At 53.6% G+C, this 16,454-nt stretch overlaps 1 protein-coding gene across 1 annotated transcript in view; it reads right to left on the reverse strand.

The window, feature by feature from the left end:
* BBS2 (Bardet-Biedl syndrome 2) overlaps positions 1–16,454 on the reverse strand; it is a 44,845-nt gene that overhangs the window by 20,590 nt on the left and 7,801 nt on the right. Inside the window, exons 5-8 of the mRNA XM_068166567.1 lie at positions 15,954–16,031; positions 9,541–9,645; positions 6,922–7,008; positions 3,513–3,648 (exon numbers count right to left, since the gene is read on the reverse strand). Of these exons, the coding sequence (XP_068022668.1) occupies positions 3,513–3,648; positions 6,922–7,008; positions 9,541–9,645; positions 15,954–16,031 (406 nt within the window). The remainder of the gene's footprint in view (positions 1–3,512; positions 3,649–6,921; positions 7,009–9,540; positions 9,646–15,953; positions 16,032–16,454) is intronic.

A 16,454-nucleotide genomic window follows, 5' to 3' on the forward strand; every position in this document is an offset into this window, starting at 1 on the left:
GTTGAGATGCTGGATGGTGTCCAGAGAAGGGCAAGAAAGCTGGGGAGGGGTCTGGGGCACAGCCCTGTGAGGAGAGGCTGAGGGAGCTGGGGTTGCTTAGCCTGCAGAAGAGGAGGCTCAGGGGAGACCTTCTTGCTGTCTGCAACTCCCTGAAGGGAGGCTGTAGCCAGGTGGGGGTTGGTCTCTTCTCCCAGGCACCCAGCAGCAGAACAAGAGGACACAGTCTCAAGCTGTGCCAGGGGAGGTTTAGGCTGGAGGTGAGGAAAAAGTTCTTCCCAGAGAGAGTTGTTGGCCATTGGGATGTGCTGCCCAGGGAGGTGGTGGAGTCCCCATCCCTGGAGGTGTTCAAGAGGGGATTGGATGTGGCACTTGGTGCCATGGTTTAGTAGCCAGGAGGTGTTGGGTGACAGGTTGGCCTTGATGATCCCTGAGGTCTTTTCCAACCTCATTGATCCTATGATTTGCTATGAATTTCCAGTTTGCTCTAGGGCTGGGTGCTCTGACTGCAGCTGACAATGAAACCCAGGGATAAAAGTCTTCCACTTGCAAACAGAAAATGCTGCCTGACTCTGTAAGCCCCAGAACATGAGGTACAGGGAATGTGAGAAGCTTTCAGCATGCACAGTGTCCTCTGATGAAGAGACTTGCTTTAGTATTTCTGGGTGAATCAATCCTTTTGTGATGAGAGGAGGACAGAGAACACACTGAGACAAGAGGGCACCTTGTCTGGAAGGGTGGTGGCCCCACACAGCTCTGCTAACAAAGACCATGGGAATGCATTGTCCATAAAACCCAACCACAGGGTATGGCTATTGAGCTCCACCTAATAGCATCCCCATCATGCCAAGCTGGACACATCAGAAAGGGATGATGATGATGATGATGATCAGTGATTTTAACCTACACAGCTCTGCCAGGACAAAGCATCTTCAAAGAACTGTGCTCAGTCACAGTATTACAGAATGGGTTGGGTTGGAAGGGACCTTAAAGCTCATCCAGCTCCAACCCCCTGCCATGGGCAGGGACACCTCCCACCAGCCCAGCTTGCTCAAGGCCTCATCCAGCCTGGCATAGGACACTTCCAGGGAGGGGGCACCCACAGCCTCCCTGGGCAACCTGTTCCAGTGTCTCCCCAGCCTCACTGCAAAGAATTCCTTCCTCCTCTCCAGTCTCAATTTCCCCTCTTCCAGCTCAAAGCCATTCCCCCTCATCCTGTCACTCCCAGCCCTTGTCAAAAGTCCCTCCCCAGCTCTCCCACAGCCCCCTTCAGGTACTGGAAGGCTGCTCTAAGGTCTCCTTGGAGTCTTCCCTTGTCCAGCCCTAAGATTGCCCTCGCCTGTAAGCCTGAGAAAAAGGTTTAAATGCTGAAGCCCAAGTCTAGCAAGTCCCTGCAGCCTGTGACTAAGGCAGAGAGCAAACACTCAGCTGTTTAACAAGGACAGGCTTTTGTTCCCAGTGGGCTGTGCCAGGCCTGCCTGTCTCTGGCCACCGACGCCAAGCAGTCAGATTATCATGCCAGTGCCTCTCCTGAAGCCTGTAAATTCCCTCTGAGCTCACTTAAATCACCAGTGATCAGACTTGTTTCCACTCAGAGTGCCTGGGCCTGACATCTTGAATGCATGGTGGGCTGAACCCACCAGCTCCCCAGGCTCAGGACAGCACTTTCCAGGAAACAAAGTGCTGGCAACACCTTAAAATCACAGAATTGTCAGGGCTGGAAGGGACCCCAAGGATCACCCAGCTCCAACCCCCCTGCCATGGGCAGGGACACCTCACACTACAGCAGGTTGCTCACAGCCACATCCAGCCTGGCCTTCAAACCCTCCAGGGATGAGGCTTCCACCACCTCCCTGGACAAACATGACTGATTAAAAACTATTCATCTTTAGAAGAAAACCAAACCACACACACACATACACACACCTCAGCTCTCTGAGCACTCTACCCTGTGTGTGAAGGCTGTGAAGAGACCCAGGAATTATCACAGATAGGGAAAACCATTCCCTAAACATTCATAGTATCATAGTATCATTCAGGGTTGGAAGGGACCACAAGGATCATCTAGTTCCAACCCCCCTGCCATGGGCAGGGACACCCCACACTAGATCAGGCTGCCCAGAGCCTCATCCAGCCTGGGCTTAAACACCTCCAGGGACGGGGCCTCAACCACCTCCCTGGACAACCCATTCCAGGGCTTCACCACTCTCATGGGGAAGAACTTCCTCCTCACCTCCAGCCTGAATCTCCCCACCTCCAGCTTCATTCCATTCCCCCTAGTCCTATCACTACCTGATATCCTGAGCAGTCCCTCCCCAGCCTTCCTGTAGGCCCCCTTCAGATACTGGAAGGCCACAATGAGGTCACCTCGGAGCCTTCTCTTCTGCAGACTGAACAGCCCCAACTCCTTCAGTCTGTCCTCACAGGAGAGGTGCTCCAGCCCTCTGATCATCCTCCTGGCCCTTCTCTGGACACCTTCCAGCACCTCCACATCCCTCTTGTAATAGGGGCTCCAGAACTGGACACAGTACTCCAGGTGGGGTCTCACCAGGGCTGAGTAGAGGGGGAGGATCACCTCCCTTGACCTGCTGGCCACACTTCTCCTGATGCAGCCCAGGATCTGATTGGCTTTCTGGGCTGCAAGTGCACACTGAGAGCTCCTGGTGAGCTTCTCCTCCCCCAGCACCCCCAAGGCTCTCTCCTCAGGGCTGCTTTCCAGCCAGTCCCTGCCCAGCCTGGATTTGTGCCTGGGATTGCCTCGACCCAGATGCAGGACCCTGCCCTTGGTCTTGTTGAACTTCATGAGCTTGGCTTGTGCCCACCTCTCCAGCCTGTCCAGGTCCCTCTGGATGGATCCTTCCCTACAGCTGTCTGCTGCACCACACAGCTTGGTGTCATCAGCAAACTTGCTGAGGGTGCACTCAGTGCCACTGTCCATGGCACCCACAAAGATATTGAACAAGACAGGTCCCAGGACTGATCCCTGAGGGACTCTGCTTGTCCCTGGCCTCCACTGGGACATGGAGCCATTGACAGCCACTCTCTGGGTGCGGCCATCAAGCCAGTTCCTTATCCATCTAGTGGTGCACCCATCAAACCCATGTGTCACCAGTTTGGAGACCAGGATGTGGTGTGGGACAGTGTTGAAGGCTTTGCTCAGGGCCAGGTAAACGACAGCAGTTGCTGGCCCCTCATCTCTAACAATGTTGCCTGCAGAAGCAGACTCTGTACTGCACACACCTCTCTTTGCATTAACAGGATGCAACTCCTTCCATTAGGCAAATGAATCTGGATGGTTTCTTGGATCAGAATGAAACAGGCTGATTATCACAGAGGAGGGTAATGCTCCAAACCCTGTTTGCACACAGTGCAACTCAAAACCCCCTCTCACTTTGGCTAAAGCAAAGGGAATTTGGCCCAGGCAAATGCCTCCGGAACCAAAACAACCTGAGCTGATATGATGATGTGCCTGATACTGCTGTGCATTAGATGAGCCTCCTGAACAATGCTCTTACCTTCACCATCAACTGAGCAGCAGATTAACTGGGTGCTCCCATCCATCCTGTAATCCCCCTCCACCACTCCTGCAATGGAGGAGGAAAAGTTGTCCTTAAAGATGACCTCCCCAGTTCGGTCGCTGCGTGCATCGACCTGCAACAACAAAGAGTTCCAAGGCACAGCATGAGCAGCAAAGCTGACTCCAGGCTCTCTGTCATGCCAAGCTCTGAGCTCTTCATCAAAGCCAGCTCTGCTCACAGAGCTTGCAGGTGAACTTGCAGTTCTGCTGCTCAGAAAGCAGCTCTGCTGCACACTGGGAAGGAACACCATCAAGAAACGGCCACCAGACAGCCCCAGCTAGAAGGAACTGCTCCTCAGAGACGATTCCCTACGTTACAAGCAAGAGGAAGGAAAGAAGGGGCCTGCCAATCTGCCCCAGAAAGGTCAGACTGTGAATGCAGCAGTCATGGGACTGAACCAGAAAGAAGCTCAGTGCAGTTTCCAACCTCCCCTCTTCGCTGCAGCCCTTGCATGGTGAATCATTTTTGCACACAAACACCACAACTTTCAGCTGCACCTGGAGGAGTGAGGAGGCTCAGTTCTAGTGCAGTGTCCTTCCCAAAGCACAGCCCCCACCACTGCTCTCCCCTTGGAGCTCTCCCCTAGGAGCTCTCCCCTAGGAGTCAGGGACTGCTTCAGAGCAACAAGCAGAACAGAGACTGCCAGTGGAAAAAAGCAGAGCAGAAAAAGGAGCAAAGCAAGGAGAGCTTCTGTCTGGAAGTGTTCCACACCTAATCCAACAGAAGTTACAACATAGCTGGGCTCCAGGCTGCCAGCTTGATACCAAGTTAATTAAACTCCCCCAAGCTAATGAGAGATGTGAAGGATTAAAAACAAAACAAGCAGAGCTATACAAAACTAAAAGCTGGCAAGCTGTGCCTGGGAGAGCTTTGGCAGCTACAGCACTCATGACTGGCAAAGGGGAATACCAAGCAACAGGCTTCAGGCTTCAGAGCCTGAGCTGGGCAGAACAAGGCTTCACACAGTATTCAGCAGGGCTTGTTAACCCTGCCCCAGCCAGCAGCGATGCTGCTTTGGCTCTTCCACCACTGCTTGCTCCTCCCTGCAGGCTGAGAACACTCAGGAAGCATCCCAGGGCACTCTGCAGCATGTGCTCAATCACAGAACCAACATGGTTGGAAAAGACCTCAGAGATCATCAAGGCCAACCTGTCACCCAACACCTCATGGCTACTAAACCATGGCACCAAGTGCCACATCCAATCCACTCTTGAACACCTCCAGGGATGGGGACCCCACCACCTCCCTGGGCAGCACATCCCAAGGGCCAACAACTCTCTCTGGGAAGAACTTTCTCCTAACCTCCAGCCTAAACCTCCCCTGGCACAGCTTGAGACTGTGTCCTCTTGTTCTGCTGCTGGGTGCCTGGGAGAAGAGACCAACCCCCACCTGGCTACAACCTCCCTGTAGGCAGTTGTAGACAGCAAGAAGGTCTCCCCTGAGCCTCCTCTTCTCCAGGCTAAGCAACCCCAGCTCCCTCAGCCTCTCCTCACAGGGCTGTGCTCCAGACCCCTCCCCAGCTTTGTTGCCCTTCTCTGGACATCTTCCAGCACCTCAACATCTTTCCTAAACTGAGGGGCCCAGAACTGGACACAGGACTCAAGGTGTGGCCTAACCAGTGCTGAGCACAGGGCACAATGACCTCCCTGCTCCTGCTGGCCACACTGTTCCTGATGCAGGCCAGGATGCCACTGGCTTCTTGGCTACCTGGGCACACTGCAGGCTCATGTTCAGCCTACTATCATCCAGTACCCCCAGGTCCCTTTCTGCCTGGCTGCTCTCCAGCCACTCTGTCCCCAGCCTGGAGCACATAGGATTTTTGTAACCAAAGTGCAGCACCCAGCACTTGGACTTGTTGAATGCCATCCTGTTGGACTCTGCCCATCTGTCCAGCCTGTCAAGGTCCCTCTGCAGAGCTCTCCCACACTCTAACAGATCAACTCCAGCCCCCAGCTTGGTGTCATCTGCACATTTACTGATGCTGGACTCAATCCCCTCATCCAGATCATCAATGAAGATGTTAAAGAGGATGGGGCCCAGCACTGATCCCTGGGGCACACCACTGGTGCCTGGCTGCCAGCTGGCTGTGGCACCATTCACCACCACTCTCTGGGCTCAGCCTCCAGCCAGTTCCTCACCCAGCTCAGAGTGCTGCTGTCCAAGCCAGGGGCTGACAGCTTGGCCAGGAGTTTGCTGTGGGGGATGGTGTCAAAGGCCTTGCTGAAGTCCACATGGCTGAAAAGAGACACTCAAGAGACCAGGGCTGTGGCTGGTGATCTCTGCTGCCACTTAACTGGTTTGGTTGAGAAAGACCTTTAAGGTCACTGAGTCCAGCCACTCTCTAACTCTGCCAAGGCTGGTGCTAAACCATGGTCCTCAGCACTGCATCTCTGTGTATTCTAAACACTTCCAGGGATGGGGACTCAGCCACCACCCTGGGCAGGCTCTACCAGTGGTTGAGAAGCCTTTCAGTGAACAGATTTCTTCTAATATCCATCCTAAACCTCCCCTGCTAGAACATAATTTGTTATTAGGGATAAGAGACCAACTCCCACCTGGATCCAACCTCCTTGCAGGGAGTTGTAGGGAGTCAGCTCTCCCTTCAGCCTCCTTTCCTCCAGACTAAGCAACCCTCAGCTGCTCCTCACCAGACTTGTGCTCCAGACCCTTCATCAGCTTTCCTGCCCTTCTCTGGATCTGCTTCAGCACCTCAATGTCCTTCTTGGAGTGAGGGGCTGAAAACTCAACCCAAGATTTGATGTTCTACCTCACCAGTGCCCAGTCCAGGGCACAACCCCTTCCCTGGGTCCTGCTGGCCACACTATTTCTGACCCAGATCATGATACTGGTGGCTTTCCTCGCCAGCTGAGCACACTGTTGGCTCATCTTCAGCTGCTGTTGACCAGCACCCCCAGATCTTTTTCTGCCAGGCAGTTGCCAGCCACTCTGTCCCAAGCCTGGGGCATTCATGGGGTTGTTGTGACCCAAGTGAAGTACCCAGCACTTGGCCCTGTTGAACCTCATCCCATTGGCCTTGGCCTATCGATCCAGCCTGGCCAGATGCCTCTGCACATCCTTCTTACCCTCCAGCACATCACATGGAAACAACTTACCACACCCTAGCCACTGACTCTGAGCTAAGCAGAGGGAGCAGCTTCCCTCTGATCTTGCCCTTGGCACAGGATTCACCAGCCAGACCAGGTTTGCTGCAATCATCCTTCGGCGCTCAGTTTTCAACAGCCTTTTTAATTCTGGGCTGTTCTCCTTCAGCCAACTCCACAGCCTCCTTCAAACACAGCTTCCAGATGGCACAGGCTCCTCATTTTTCCCCCATGGATCAACTCACCTTCCCATTGGACCAGCCAGTGATCAGCTCACACACCCCATCAGAGTTCAGGTCGAAGGCGTGTATGCTCATGGCATGGTTCTTAGACTGAGGGCAGAAAACAAAGAGCAAGTTTAAGCTTGGCTGTGGTCTCTGAACTGCACATGCAAGACACTGGAGAGGGAGAGTACAGAGAGGAACACCAAAATCATAGAATGGCTTAGGCTGAAAGGGACCTCAGAGATAAAGCATTTATTTAGAATAAACCAAACCAGGTTGGAAGAGACCTTCAAGATCATCGTGTCCAACCCATCAACCAATCCAACCCACCCAAACAGCTAACCCATGGCACCAAGCACCCCATCAAGTCTCCTTCTGAACACCTCCAGTGATGGTGACTCCACCACCTCCCTGGGCAGCCCATTCCAATGGGCAATCACTCTCTCTGTATAGAACTTCTTCCTGACATCCAGCCTGAACCTCCCCTGGCGCAGCCTGAGACTGTGTCCTCTTGTTCTGGTGCTGGCTGCCTGGGAGAAGAGACCAACCTCTGCCTGTCTACAACCTCCCTTCAGGTAGTTGTAGAGAGTGATAAGGTCACCCCTGAGTCTCCTCTTCTCCAGGCTGAGCAACCCCAGCTCCCTCAGCCTCTCCTCACAGGGCTGTGTGAGGCCCCTCACCAACTTCGTTGCCCTTCTCTGGACTCGTTCCAGCAGCTCAACCTCCTTCCTAAACTGAGGGGCTCAGAACTGGACACAGGACTCAAGGTGTGGCCTAACCAGTGCAGTGTACAAGGGCAGAATGACCTCCCTGCTCCTGCTGGCCACACTGTTCCTGATGCAGGCCAGGATGCCATTGGCCCTCTTGCCTGCCTGGGCACACTGCAGGTTCATGTTCAGCCTACCATCAACCAGTACCCCCAGGTCCCTCTCTGCCTGGCTGCTCTCCAGCCACTCTGACCCCAGCCTGTAGCACTGCATGGGGTTGTTGTGGCCAATGTGCAGAACCTGGCACTTGGATGTGTTCAATCTCCTGCCCTTGGACTCTGCCCATCTGCCCAGCCTGTCGAGGTCCCTCTGCAGAGCCTCTCTACCCTCCAGCAGATCAACTCCTGCCCCCAGCTTGGTGTCATCTGCAAATTTACTGATGATAGACTCAATGCCCTCATCCAGATCATCAATGAAGATATTAAAGAGGATGGGGCCCAGCACTGATCCCTGGGGCACACCACTGGTGCCTGGCTGCCAGCTGGCTGTGGCACCATTCACCACCACTCTCTGGGCTCAGCCCTCCAGCCAGTTCCTAACCCAGCACAGAGTGTTGCTGTCTAAGCCACGAGCTGACAGCTTAGCCAGCAGTTTGCTGGGGGGGACAGTGTCAAAGGCCTTGCTGAAGTCCAGGCAGACCACATCCACAGGCCTCCCCACATCCACCAGACAGGTCACCTGATCATAGAAGGAGATCAGGTTGGAGAGGCAGGACCTGCCCTTCCTAAATCCACGTTGGCTGGACCTGAGCCCTTGGCCATCCTTCAGGTGTGCAGTTATTGCTGCCAGGATAATCTGCTCCATCACTTTCCCTGGCACTGAGGTCAGGCTGCCAGGCCTGGAGTTTCCAGGTTCCTCCATCCGACCCTTCTTGTGGATGGGGACCACATTGGCCAGTTTCAGTCACCTGGGACCTCACCTGTGAGCCAGGACTGGAGGAAAATGATGGAGAGGGGCTTGGCCAGCTCATCTGCCAGCTCTCTCAGCACCCTAGGATGGATCCCATCTGGTCCCAAAAGAGCCAAGCAGAGAGAGCAGAGAGAGCCCAGAGAGCCAAGCAGAGCCTGGGCTGCAGCAAGAGAAGTGTGGGCAGCAGGGCTAGGGAGGGGATTCTGCCCCTCTGCTCCATTCTGCTGAGACCACAGCTGGAGCACTGTGGCCAATTCTGGAGCCCCGAGTACAAGAAAGGTGTGGATGTGATGGAAGGTGTGCAGAGAAGGGCCACGAGGATGAGCAGAGGGCTGGAGCTGCTCTCCTATGAGGACAGACTGAGAGAGTTGGGGCTGTTCAGTCTGGAGAGAAAAAGGCTCAGAGGAGACCTAATTGTGGCCTTCCAGGATCTGAAGGGGGCTACAAGAAAGCTGGGGAGGGATTTTTGAGGGTGCCAGGGAGTGATAGGACTGGGGAGAATGGAATGAAGCTGCAGGTGGGGAGATTCAGGCTGGATGTGAGGAGGAAGTTCTTCCCCATGAGAGTGGTGAAGCCCTGGAATGGGTTGTCCAGGGAGGTGGTCGAGGCCCCGTCCCTGGAGGTGTTTAAGCCCAGGCTGGATGAGGCTCTGGCCAGGCTGATCTAGTGTGGGGTGTCCCTGCCTATGGCAGGGGGGTTGGAACTAGATGATCCTTGTTGGATGGGAAGATTCAGATTGAATGTTAGGAAGAAGTTCTTCTCCATGAGGGTGGTGAGACACTGGCACAGGTTGCCCAGGGAGGTGGTGGAAGCCTCATGCCTGAAGGTTTTGAAGGCCAGGCTGGAGGTGGCTGTGAGCAACCTGCTGTAGTGTGAGGTGTCCCTGTCCATGGCAGGGGGGTTGGAACTGGCTGAGCCTTGAAGTCCCTTCCAGCTCTGACAGTTCTCTGGCTCTGTGACTCACCTTGATCCTCCAGTAGCGAGCAGTCCTGTCGTACACTCCCACGGTGCCGTTCGAGAGAGCATAGCCAAAGCGGCTGCCACTCATGGGGCTCAGTGCTGTAATCGTCTGGGGGGCAAAGGGAAGAGAAAGAGGACACAGGAGTGAAACCTTCTGCACCTTCAGGTAAGAGACAACAGGCTGTACAACCTGTGCAACACTGCCACTGTAAGTTAAGTTCCTCGTAGAAAGCATTCATGTTCAGGGAAGGAAGCATCTGTGAAGCTGGGCTTGGAATCACACCCAAGACCTTGCAGGATTTCCTGACACCAGCTTGTTGAGATGCACTTCAGGAGGCTGCAGAGCAGCCCTCAGACTGGGTGCTTTGGCCTATCACCTACCACAAGCAGCAACACAGCTGCTGGTAGGGTACTGACTGACAGCCAGCTGAACGTGGTGAGGCACAAGGAAGAAGCAAGCACATTTCATAACAACCCCAGGCAGTGCTGCAGGCTGGGGTCAGAGTGGCTGGAGAGCAGCCAGGCAGAAAGGGACCTGGGGGTGCTGGTGGACAGCTGTCTAAAAATGAGCCAGCAGTGTGCCCAGGTGGCCAAGAAGGCCAATGGCATCCTGGCCTGCATCAGGAACAGTGTGGCCAGCAGGAGCAGAGAGGTCATTGTGCCCTGTGCTCAGCACTGGTTAGGCCACATCTTGAGTCCTGTGTCCAGTTCTGGGCACCTCAGTTTATGAAGGACATTGAGAGACTTGAATGTGTCCAGAGAAGGGCAATGAGGCTGGGGAGAGGTCTGGAGCACAGCCCTGTGAGGAGAGGCTGAGGGAGCTGGGGTTGCTTAGCCTGGAGAAGAGGAGGCTCAGGGGAGACCTTCTTGCTGTCTCCAACTCCCTGAAGGGAGGTTGTAGCCAGGTGGGGGTTGGTCTCTTCTCCCAGGCAACCAGCACCAGCACAAGAGGACACAGTCTCAAGCTGTGCCAGGGGAGGTTTAGGCTGGAGGTGAGGAGAAAGTTCTTCCCAGAGAGAATTGTTAGCCATTGGGTTGTGCTGCCCAGGGAGGAGGTGGAGTCCCCATCCCTGGAGGTGTTCAAGAGGGGACTGGATGTGGCACTTGGTCATGAGATGTTGGGTAAGAGGTTGGCCTTGATGATCTCTGAGGTCTTTTTCGACCTTATTGATTCTATGATTGCTGTGGCTGTTGGTGTAAACACCACACAGGAGGTTCCACCTCAACATGAGGAGGAGCTTCTTCAATGTGAGGGTCACAGAGCACTGGAGCAGGCTGCCCAGAGAAGTGGTGGAGTCTCCTTCTCTGGAGACTTTCAAGGTCTCTCTGGATGTGCTCCTGTGTGACCTGAGCTGGATTTTTATGGTCCTGCTCTGGCAGGGGCATTGGACTCAATGATCTCTTTGGGTCCCCTCCAACTCCTGACATCCTGGGAGCCTGTGATCACTGAAAACCTGCCCCAAACACACAGCATTCATAGCCTCAGAGAATCACAGAATGGTTTGGAAGGGACCTTAAAGATCATCCTGTTCCAACCTCCTGCCACAGGCAGGGACATCTTCCACTAGCCCAGCTTGCTCATGGCCTCATCCAACCTGGCCTTGAACACTTTCCAGGGAGGGGGCATCCACGACCTCCCTGGGCAATGAGTTCAACTTCCTATGAGTTAGGAAAACCCTAGAGGTGAGTATGGGTTAGCAAAGCTCTGCCCAAGATGAGCGAGATAGAAAGAAACAGCTCCCACAGCTGACGTCCGTGGAACAACAGGCTCAGTGTTACCTGTGTCACAGCTCCAGGGGGAGACCCCAGAGCCAAAACTCAGCCTGTTTCTCCCTCCTTTCAAGACCTGTTAATTCACCATTCTTCACTGAGCAAAGGCTCCCAGCCTTTGGAAATGCAGGTTTTGCCACCCACCAAGAGCAGAGATTTTCATGTCAGGAGGAACAACTGCAATCATCTGTCTGCTGTTCTGTGCACGAGAGACTGCCTCAAATTAAATCCTTCACCAGCTTCATTAAGCTCAGCTGGCTCTGCTCCTTGGCTTTAGTTTTCTACCATAAGTTCCCAAACCCTTTATACTTCCTCCTCATGACCTTCTCCAAAGCCTGGAAGGTGTCCAGAGAAGGGCAACAAAGCTGGGGAGGGGTCTGGAGCACAGCCCTGTGAGGAGAGGCTGAGGGAGCTGGGGTTGCTTAGCCTGGAGAAGAGGAGGCTCAGGGGAGACCTTCTTGCTGTCTGCAACTCCCTGAAGGGAGGTTGTAGCCAGGTGGGGGTTGGTCTCTTCTCCCAGGCACCCAGCACCAGAACAAGAGGACACAGTCTCAAGCTGTGCCAGGGGAGGTTTAGGCTGGAGGTGAGGAGAAAGTTCTTCCCAGAGAGAGTTGTTGGCCATTGGGATGTGCTGCCCAGGGAGGTGGTGGAGTCCCCATCCCTGGAGGTGTTGAAGAGGGGATTGGATGTGGCACTTGGTGCCATGGTTTAGTAGTCATGAGGTGTTGGGTGAGAGGTTGGACTTGATGATCTCAAAGGTCTCTTCCAACCTGGTTAATTCTATTCTATTCTACTCTATTCTACTCCACTCCACGGGAGAGCTGGAGCACAGCAGGTCCCAGTGACCCCAAGAGCATTTTGCCTTTGTCAGGAGAGGAGCTCTGCATCAACAGTGCCACAGAGGTTTTTAACAAAGAATTTCTTCTCTCCTTCCACTAACAAGGAGAAGCAGCAGCAGGGAATTCCCAGAGAGAGAGATTGCCCATTGGAATGTGCTGCCCAGGGAGGTGGTGGAGTCACCATCCCTGGAGGTGTTTAGGAAGAGACTGGCTGGGGTGCTTGGTGCCATGGTTTAGTTGATTAGATGGTGTTGGGTGACAGGTTGGACTCCATGAGCTCAAAGGTCTCTTCCAACCTGCTTAATTCTGTTCTGTCCTCTTCTTTCCCAAGTATCAAAACCCTCTGAACTGTGAGCATCCAGCAGGGAGACAAGATCCCAGGGACAGTTAGGAACTCTCAAAGGTAACAATAAGCCCTTCAACCCCCATCCATAAACTCAAGATCACAGCAGTCCACCACTTCAGTTTCACCACAATGACAGAAGACAGAACATGGAAACCACTCAAGCCCTCCAAACAAACACAGTGGACAAGAAGAACAACCAAGCTGGTGAGGGCCTTGAGCACAAGCTCTACAAGGAGAGGCTGAGGGAACTGGGCTTGTTTAGTCTTCACAAGAGGAGGCTTGAGGGGAGACCTCATTGCTCTCTACAACTCCCTGGAAGGAGGTTGGAGCCAGGTGGGAGTTGGTGTCTTCTGACATGCAGGACAAGAGGAAGACAGCTTCAAGCTGTGCCAGGGGAAGTGTGGGTTTGGTATCAGGAAAAGTTTCATCCCAGCAAGGGTTCTCAGGCCCTGGCCCAGGCTGCCCAGGGAGGTGGTGGAGCCCCCAGCCCTGGAGGTGTTTATAAGCTGCCTAGATGTGGTGCTGAGGGAGGTGGCTTAGTGGTGGTGGCTCAGCAGCAGTGGTGGCACTGTGAGCTCTGGGGGAATGGTTGGACTGGATATCTCAAAGGTCTCTTCCAACCTCAGCAGTTGTATGACTCTCCAAAGCCACTGCTCCCTGAATTTCCCTCCCTAATATGCCAGGTTTAGCTGTGGCTGTGTCCTTTTAAATGACACCAGGCAGACTGTAAGAGATTTCTGCAGGGGTGAATTTAAAACAACTTGCCTGTGGATCTGGAAACAGAGACCTCCAGCTCTCCTTGAGCTAGAAATCCCCAGGTGGCTCTGCACTGCCTGCTCTACAGACAGCAGAACATTCCTGCAGGCCCAGGGCTAATTCTAGCTACAGCAACAGCTCCCTCTCCCACAGCACTGCCCAGATTTGCCTTTTATAGCTCTCCCTAAGTGGTTTAATAGTTAACTAAGCCCTTTAGTCCCAATCTGGGCAGCGGGGAGACCTCAGGTCTTCAAGGACAAAGGTCTGCAATGTGTCCTTACTCTAGCCTGGCCCCAGAAGCACCATGACAAAACTAAGAAAACTCCTGGAGTGTATTTTAGTCCCTTCCAAACAACCAACATTTAACAGTGAGGATCTTCTCATCTGCAGTACTGTGTCTAGTTCTGGGCTCCTCAGTCCAAGGACAGGAAATTACAAGAGAGGGTACAGCAAAGATGCTGAGGGGACTGGAACATCTCTCCTGTGAGGAAAGGTTGAGAGACTTGGGGCTGCTTAGCCTGGAGAAGACTTGTAGGGGAGACTCTCATGAATGCTTATCAATACTTAAAGGGTGGGAGGTCAGGAAGAAGAGGCCAAGCTCCATTCAGTGGTGCCCAGTGACAGGACAAGAGGCAATAGACATGAACACAGGAAGTCCCATCTTAAACATGAGGAGGAACTTCTTCATGTTGAGGGTGGTGGAGCACTGACCAGGCTGGCCAGAGAGGTGGTGGAGTCTCCATCTTTGGGAGTCATTCAAAGCCTGCCTGGACACTTTCCTCTGCAACCTGCTCTAGGTAAAGCTAGGGGGTTGGACTGGATAATCTGCAGAGGTCCCTTCCAAACCAGTTCTCAAGCTGAAGTGCAACACCCACACTTTTTATTCATCCCTCTAAAGCCATCTACCCCACGCTTCAGGCACTTCAGGCCTGTGCATACAGCCAGTGTGTGTCTCCAATTGCAACACAAACATCCAGCTCTGCCCTGGACAACTTCCTTCAACCCTGCCATCCACTCTTTGGACACACACAGGAGCAAGTTACCTCACCATTAATTGTGTCAGCTCACTGGAGGGAAACTGCAGAAGACATTCTTGTGTATACAAGGCGCTGAGAGTACACAAACAAGTCACCTTAATCCCTTCTGACTTTCAGATCATCTTGGGGGCAATCACTGTGCACCTGAAGGAAGGCCAAGGGATCAGGCCCAGCAAGCATGGATTTAGGAAGGGCAGGTCCTGCCTCAACAACCTGATCTCCTTCTATGCCCAGGTGACTGCCTGGTGGATGTGGGGCAGGCTGTGGATGTGGTCTACCTGGACTTCAGCAAGGACTTTGACACCATCCCCCACAGCAACTCCTGGCCAAGCTGTCAGTCCCTGGCTTGGACAGCAGCACTCTGAGCTGGGTTAGGAACTGGCTGGAGGCTGAGCCCAGAGAGTGGTGGTGAATGGTGCCACAGCCAGCTGGCAGCCAGGCACCAGTGGTGTCCCCCAGGGATCAGTGCTGGGCCCCAGCCTGTTCTATATCTATATTGATGATCTGGAGGAGGGGATTGAGTCCAGCATCAGTAAATGTGCAGATGACACCAAGCTGGGGGCAGGAGTTGATCTGTTAGAGGGTTGGAGAGCTCTGCAGAGGGACCTTGCCAGGCTGGGCAGATGAGCAGAGTCCAACAGGATGGCATTCAACAAGTCCAAGTGCTGGGTGCTGCACTTTGGCCACAACAACCCCATGCAGTGCTACAGGCTGGGGTCAGAGTGGCTGAGAGCAGCCAGGCAGAAAGGGACCTGGGGGTACTGGTTGAGAGTAGGCTGAACATGAGCCAGAAGTGTGCCCAGGTGGTCAAGAAGGCCAATGGCATCCTGGCCTGTATCAGGAACAGTGTGGCCAGCAGGAGCAGGGAGGTCATTGTGCCCTGTGCTCAGCACTGGTTAGGCCACACCTTGAGTCCTGTGTCCAGTTCTGGGCTCCTCAGTTTAGGAAAGATGTTGAGGTGCTGGAAGGTGTCCAGAGAAGGGCAACAAAGCTGGGGAGGGGTCTGGAGCACAGCCCTGTGAGGAGAGGCTGAGGGAGCTGGGGTTGCTTAGCCTGGAGAAGAGGAGGCTCAGGGGAGACCTTCTTGCTGTCTGCAACTCCCTGAAGGGAGGTTGTAGCCAGGTGGGGGTTGGTCTCTTCTCCCAGGCAACCAGCACCAGAACAAGAGGACACAGTCTCAAGCTGTGTCAGGGGAGGTTTAGGCTGGAGGTGAGGAGAAAGTTCTTCCCAGAGAGAGTTGTTGGCCATTGGGATGTGCTGCCCAGGGAGGTGGTGGAGTCCCCATCCCTGGAGGTGAAGAGGGGATTGGATGTGGCACTTGGTGCCATGGTTTAGTAGCCATGAGGTGCTGGGTGACAGGTTGGACTTGATGATCTCTGAAGTCTTTTCCAACGTTATTGATTCTATGAGTCTACATTTCAGTCAAGGAATAGTTAATTCTCCTCAGCCTAGTGAATGGTTTGTAAGTAAACAAAGACAAACCTCTCCCCTACATAAGAAAAGACATAATTAAACTCTCACTGATTCAGTCCTCAGTAGGTTGTGTGCCAAATAGTTCAGTAACCAATTTAACCACACAATAGCTCTGAACTGGAGGAACCAGAGAAGCTTTCCAGTAGCCAATACTTTGAGCTCCATCTGTAATTACCATGAGCTAGAAGCAACTTACCTCTGTCTCAGACATTTCTGCCATGATCTCATCTTCCTTAAACACCCGGATGTCAAAATCTTCAGAACCCACAAGAAGCTAGGAGAGAAAAGGAAAGTCCAGCTTAAAAATAGTTAGGAAATGAAAAGGACAGTAGTGCAAGAGCCTAGAGGGCAAACAAACAATCTAAGGCCAGCAGTGAGGAGGTTTTTAATAGCTGCATGGAAAGTTGCTAGGGGAGCAAAGGGGCACCCCCCCGCCAAGAGAAGATTTCAGAAGTCTCCTCTTGATCAAAGATTAGCAATATGCCATCAGGAGGAGGACACAGAGCTCTTGGAGTGAGGCCAGAAGAGGGCCACAAAGATGATCCAAGGGCTGGAGCACCACTGCTATGTGCACAGGGTGAGGGAGCTGGGGCTGTTCAGCCTGGAGAAGACTCCAGGGGGACCTTACAGCTGCCTTCCAATACCTGAAGAGAACCTGCAGGAAGGCTGCAGAGGGAGTCTCCATAAGGCTGTCTAG

Source organism: Melanerpes formicivorus, unplaced genomic scaffold (genome assembly GCF_026170545.1).
Source record: "Melanerpes formicivorus ecotype bairdi unplaced genomic scaffold, bMelFor1.0.p_v2 SCAF_102, whole genome shotgun sequence".
NCBI classification, from domain to species: domain Eukaryota; kingdom Metazoa; phylum Chordata; class Aves; order Piciformes; family Picidae; genus Melanerpes; species Melanerpes formicivorus.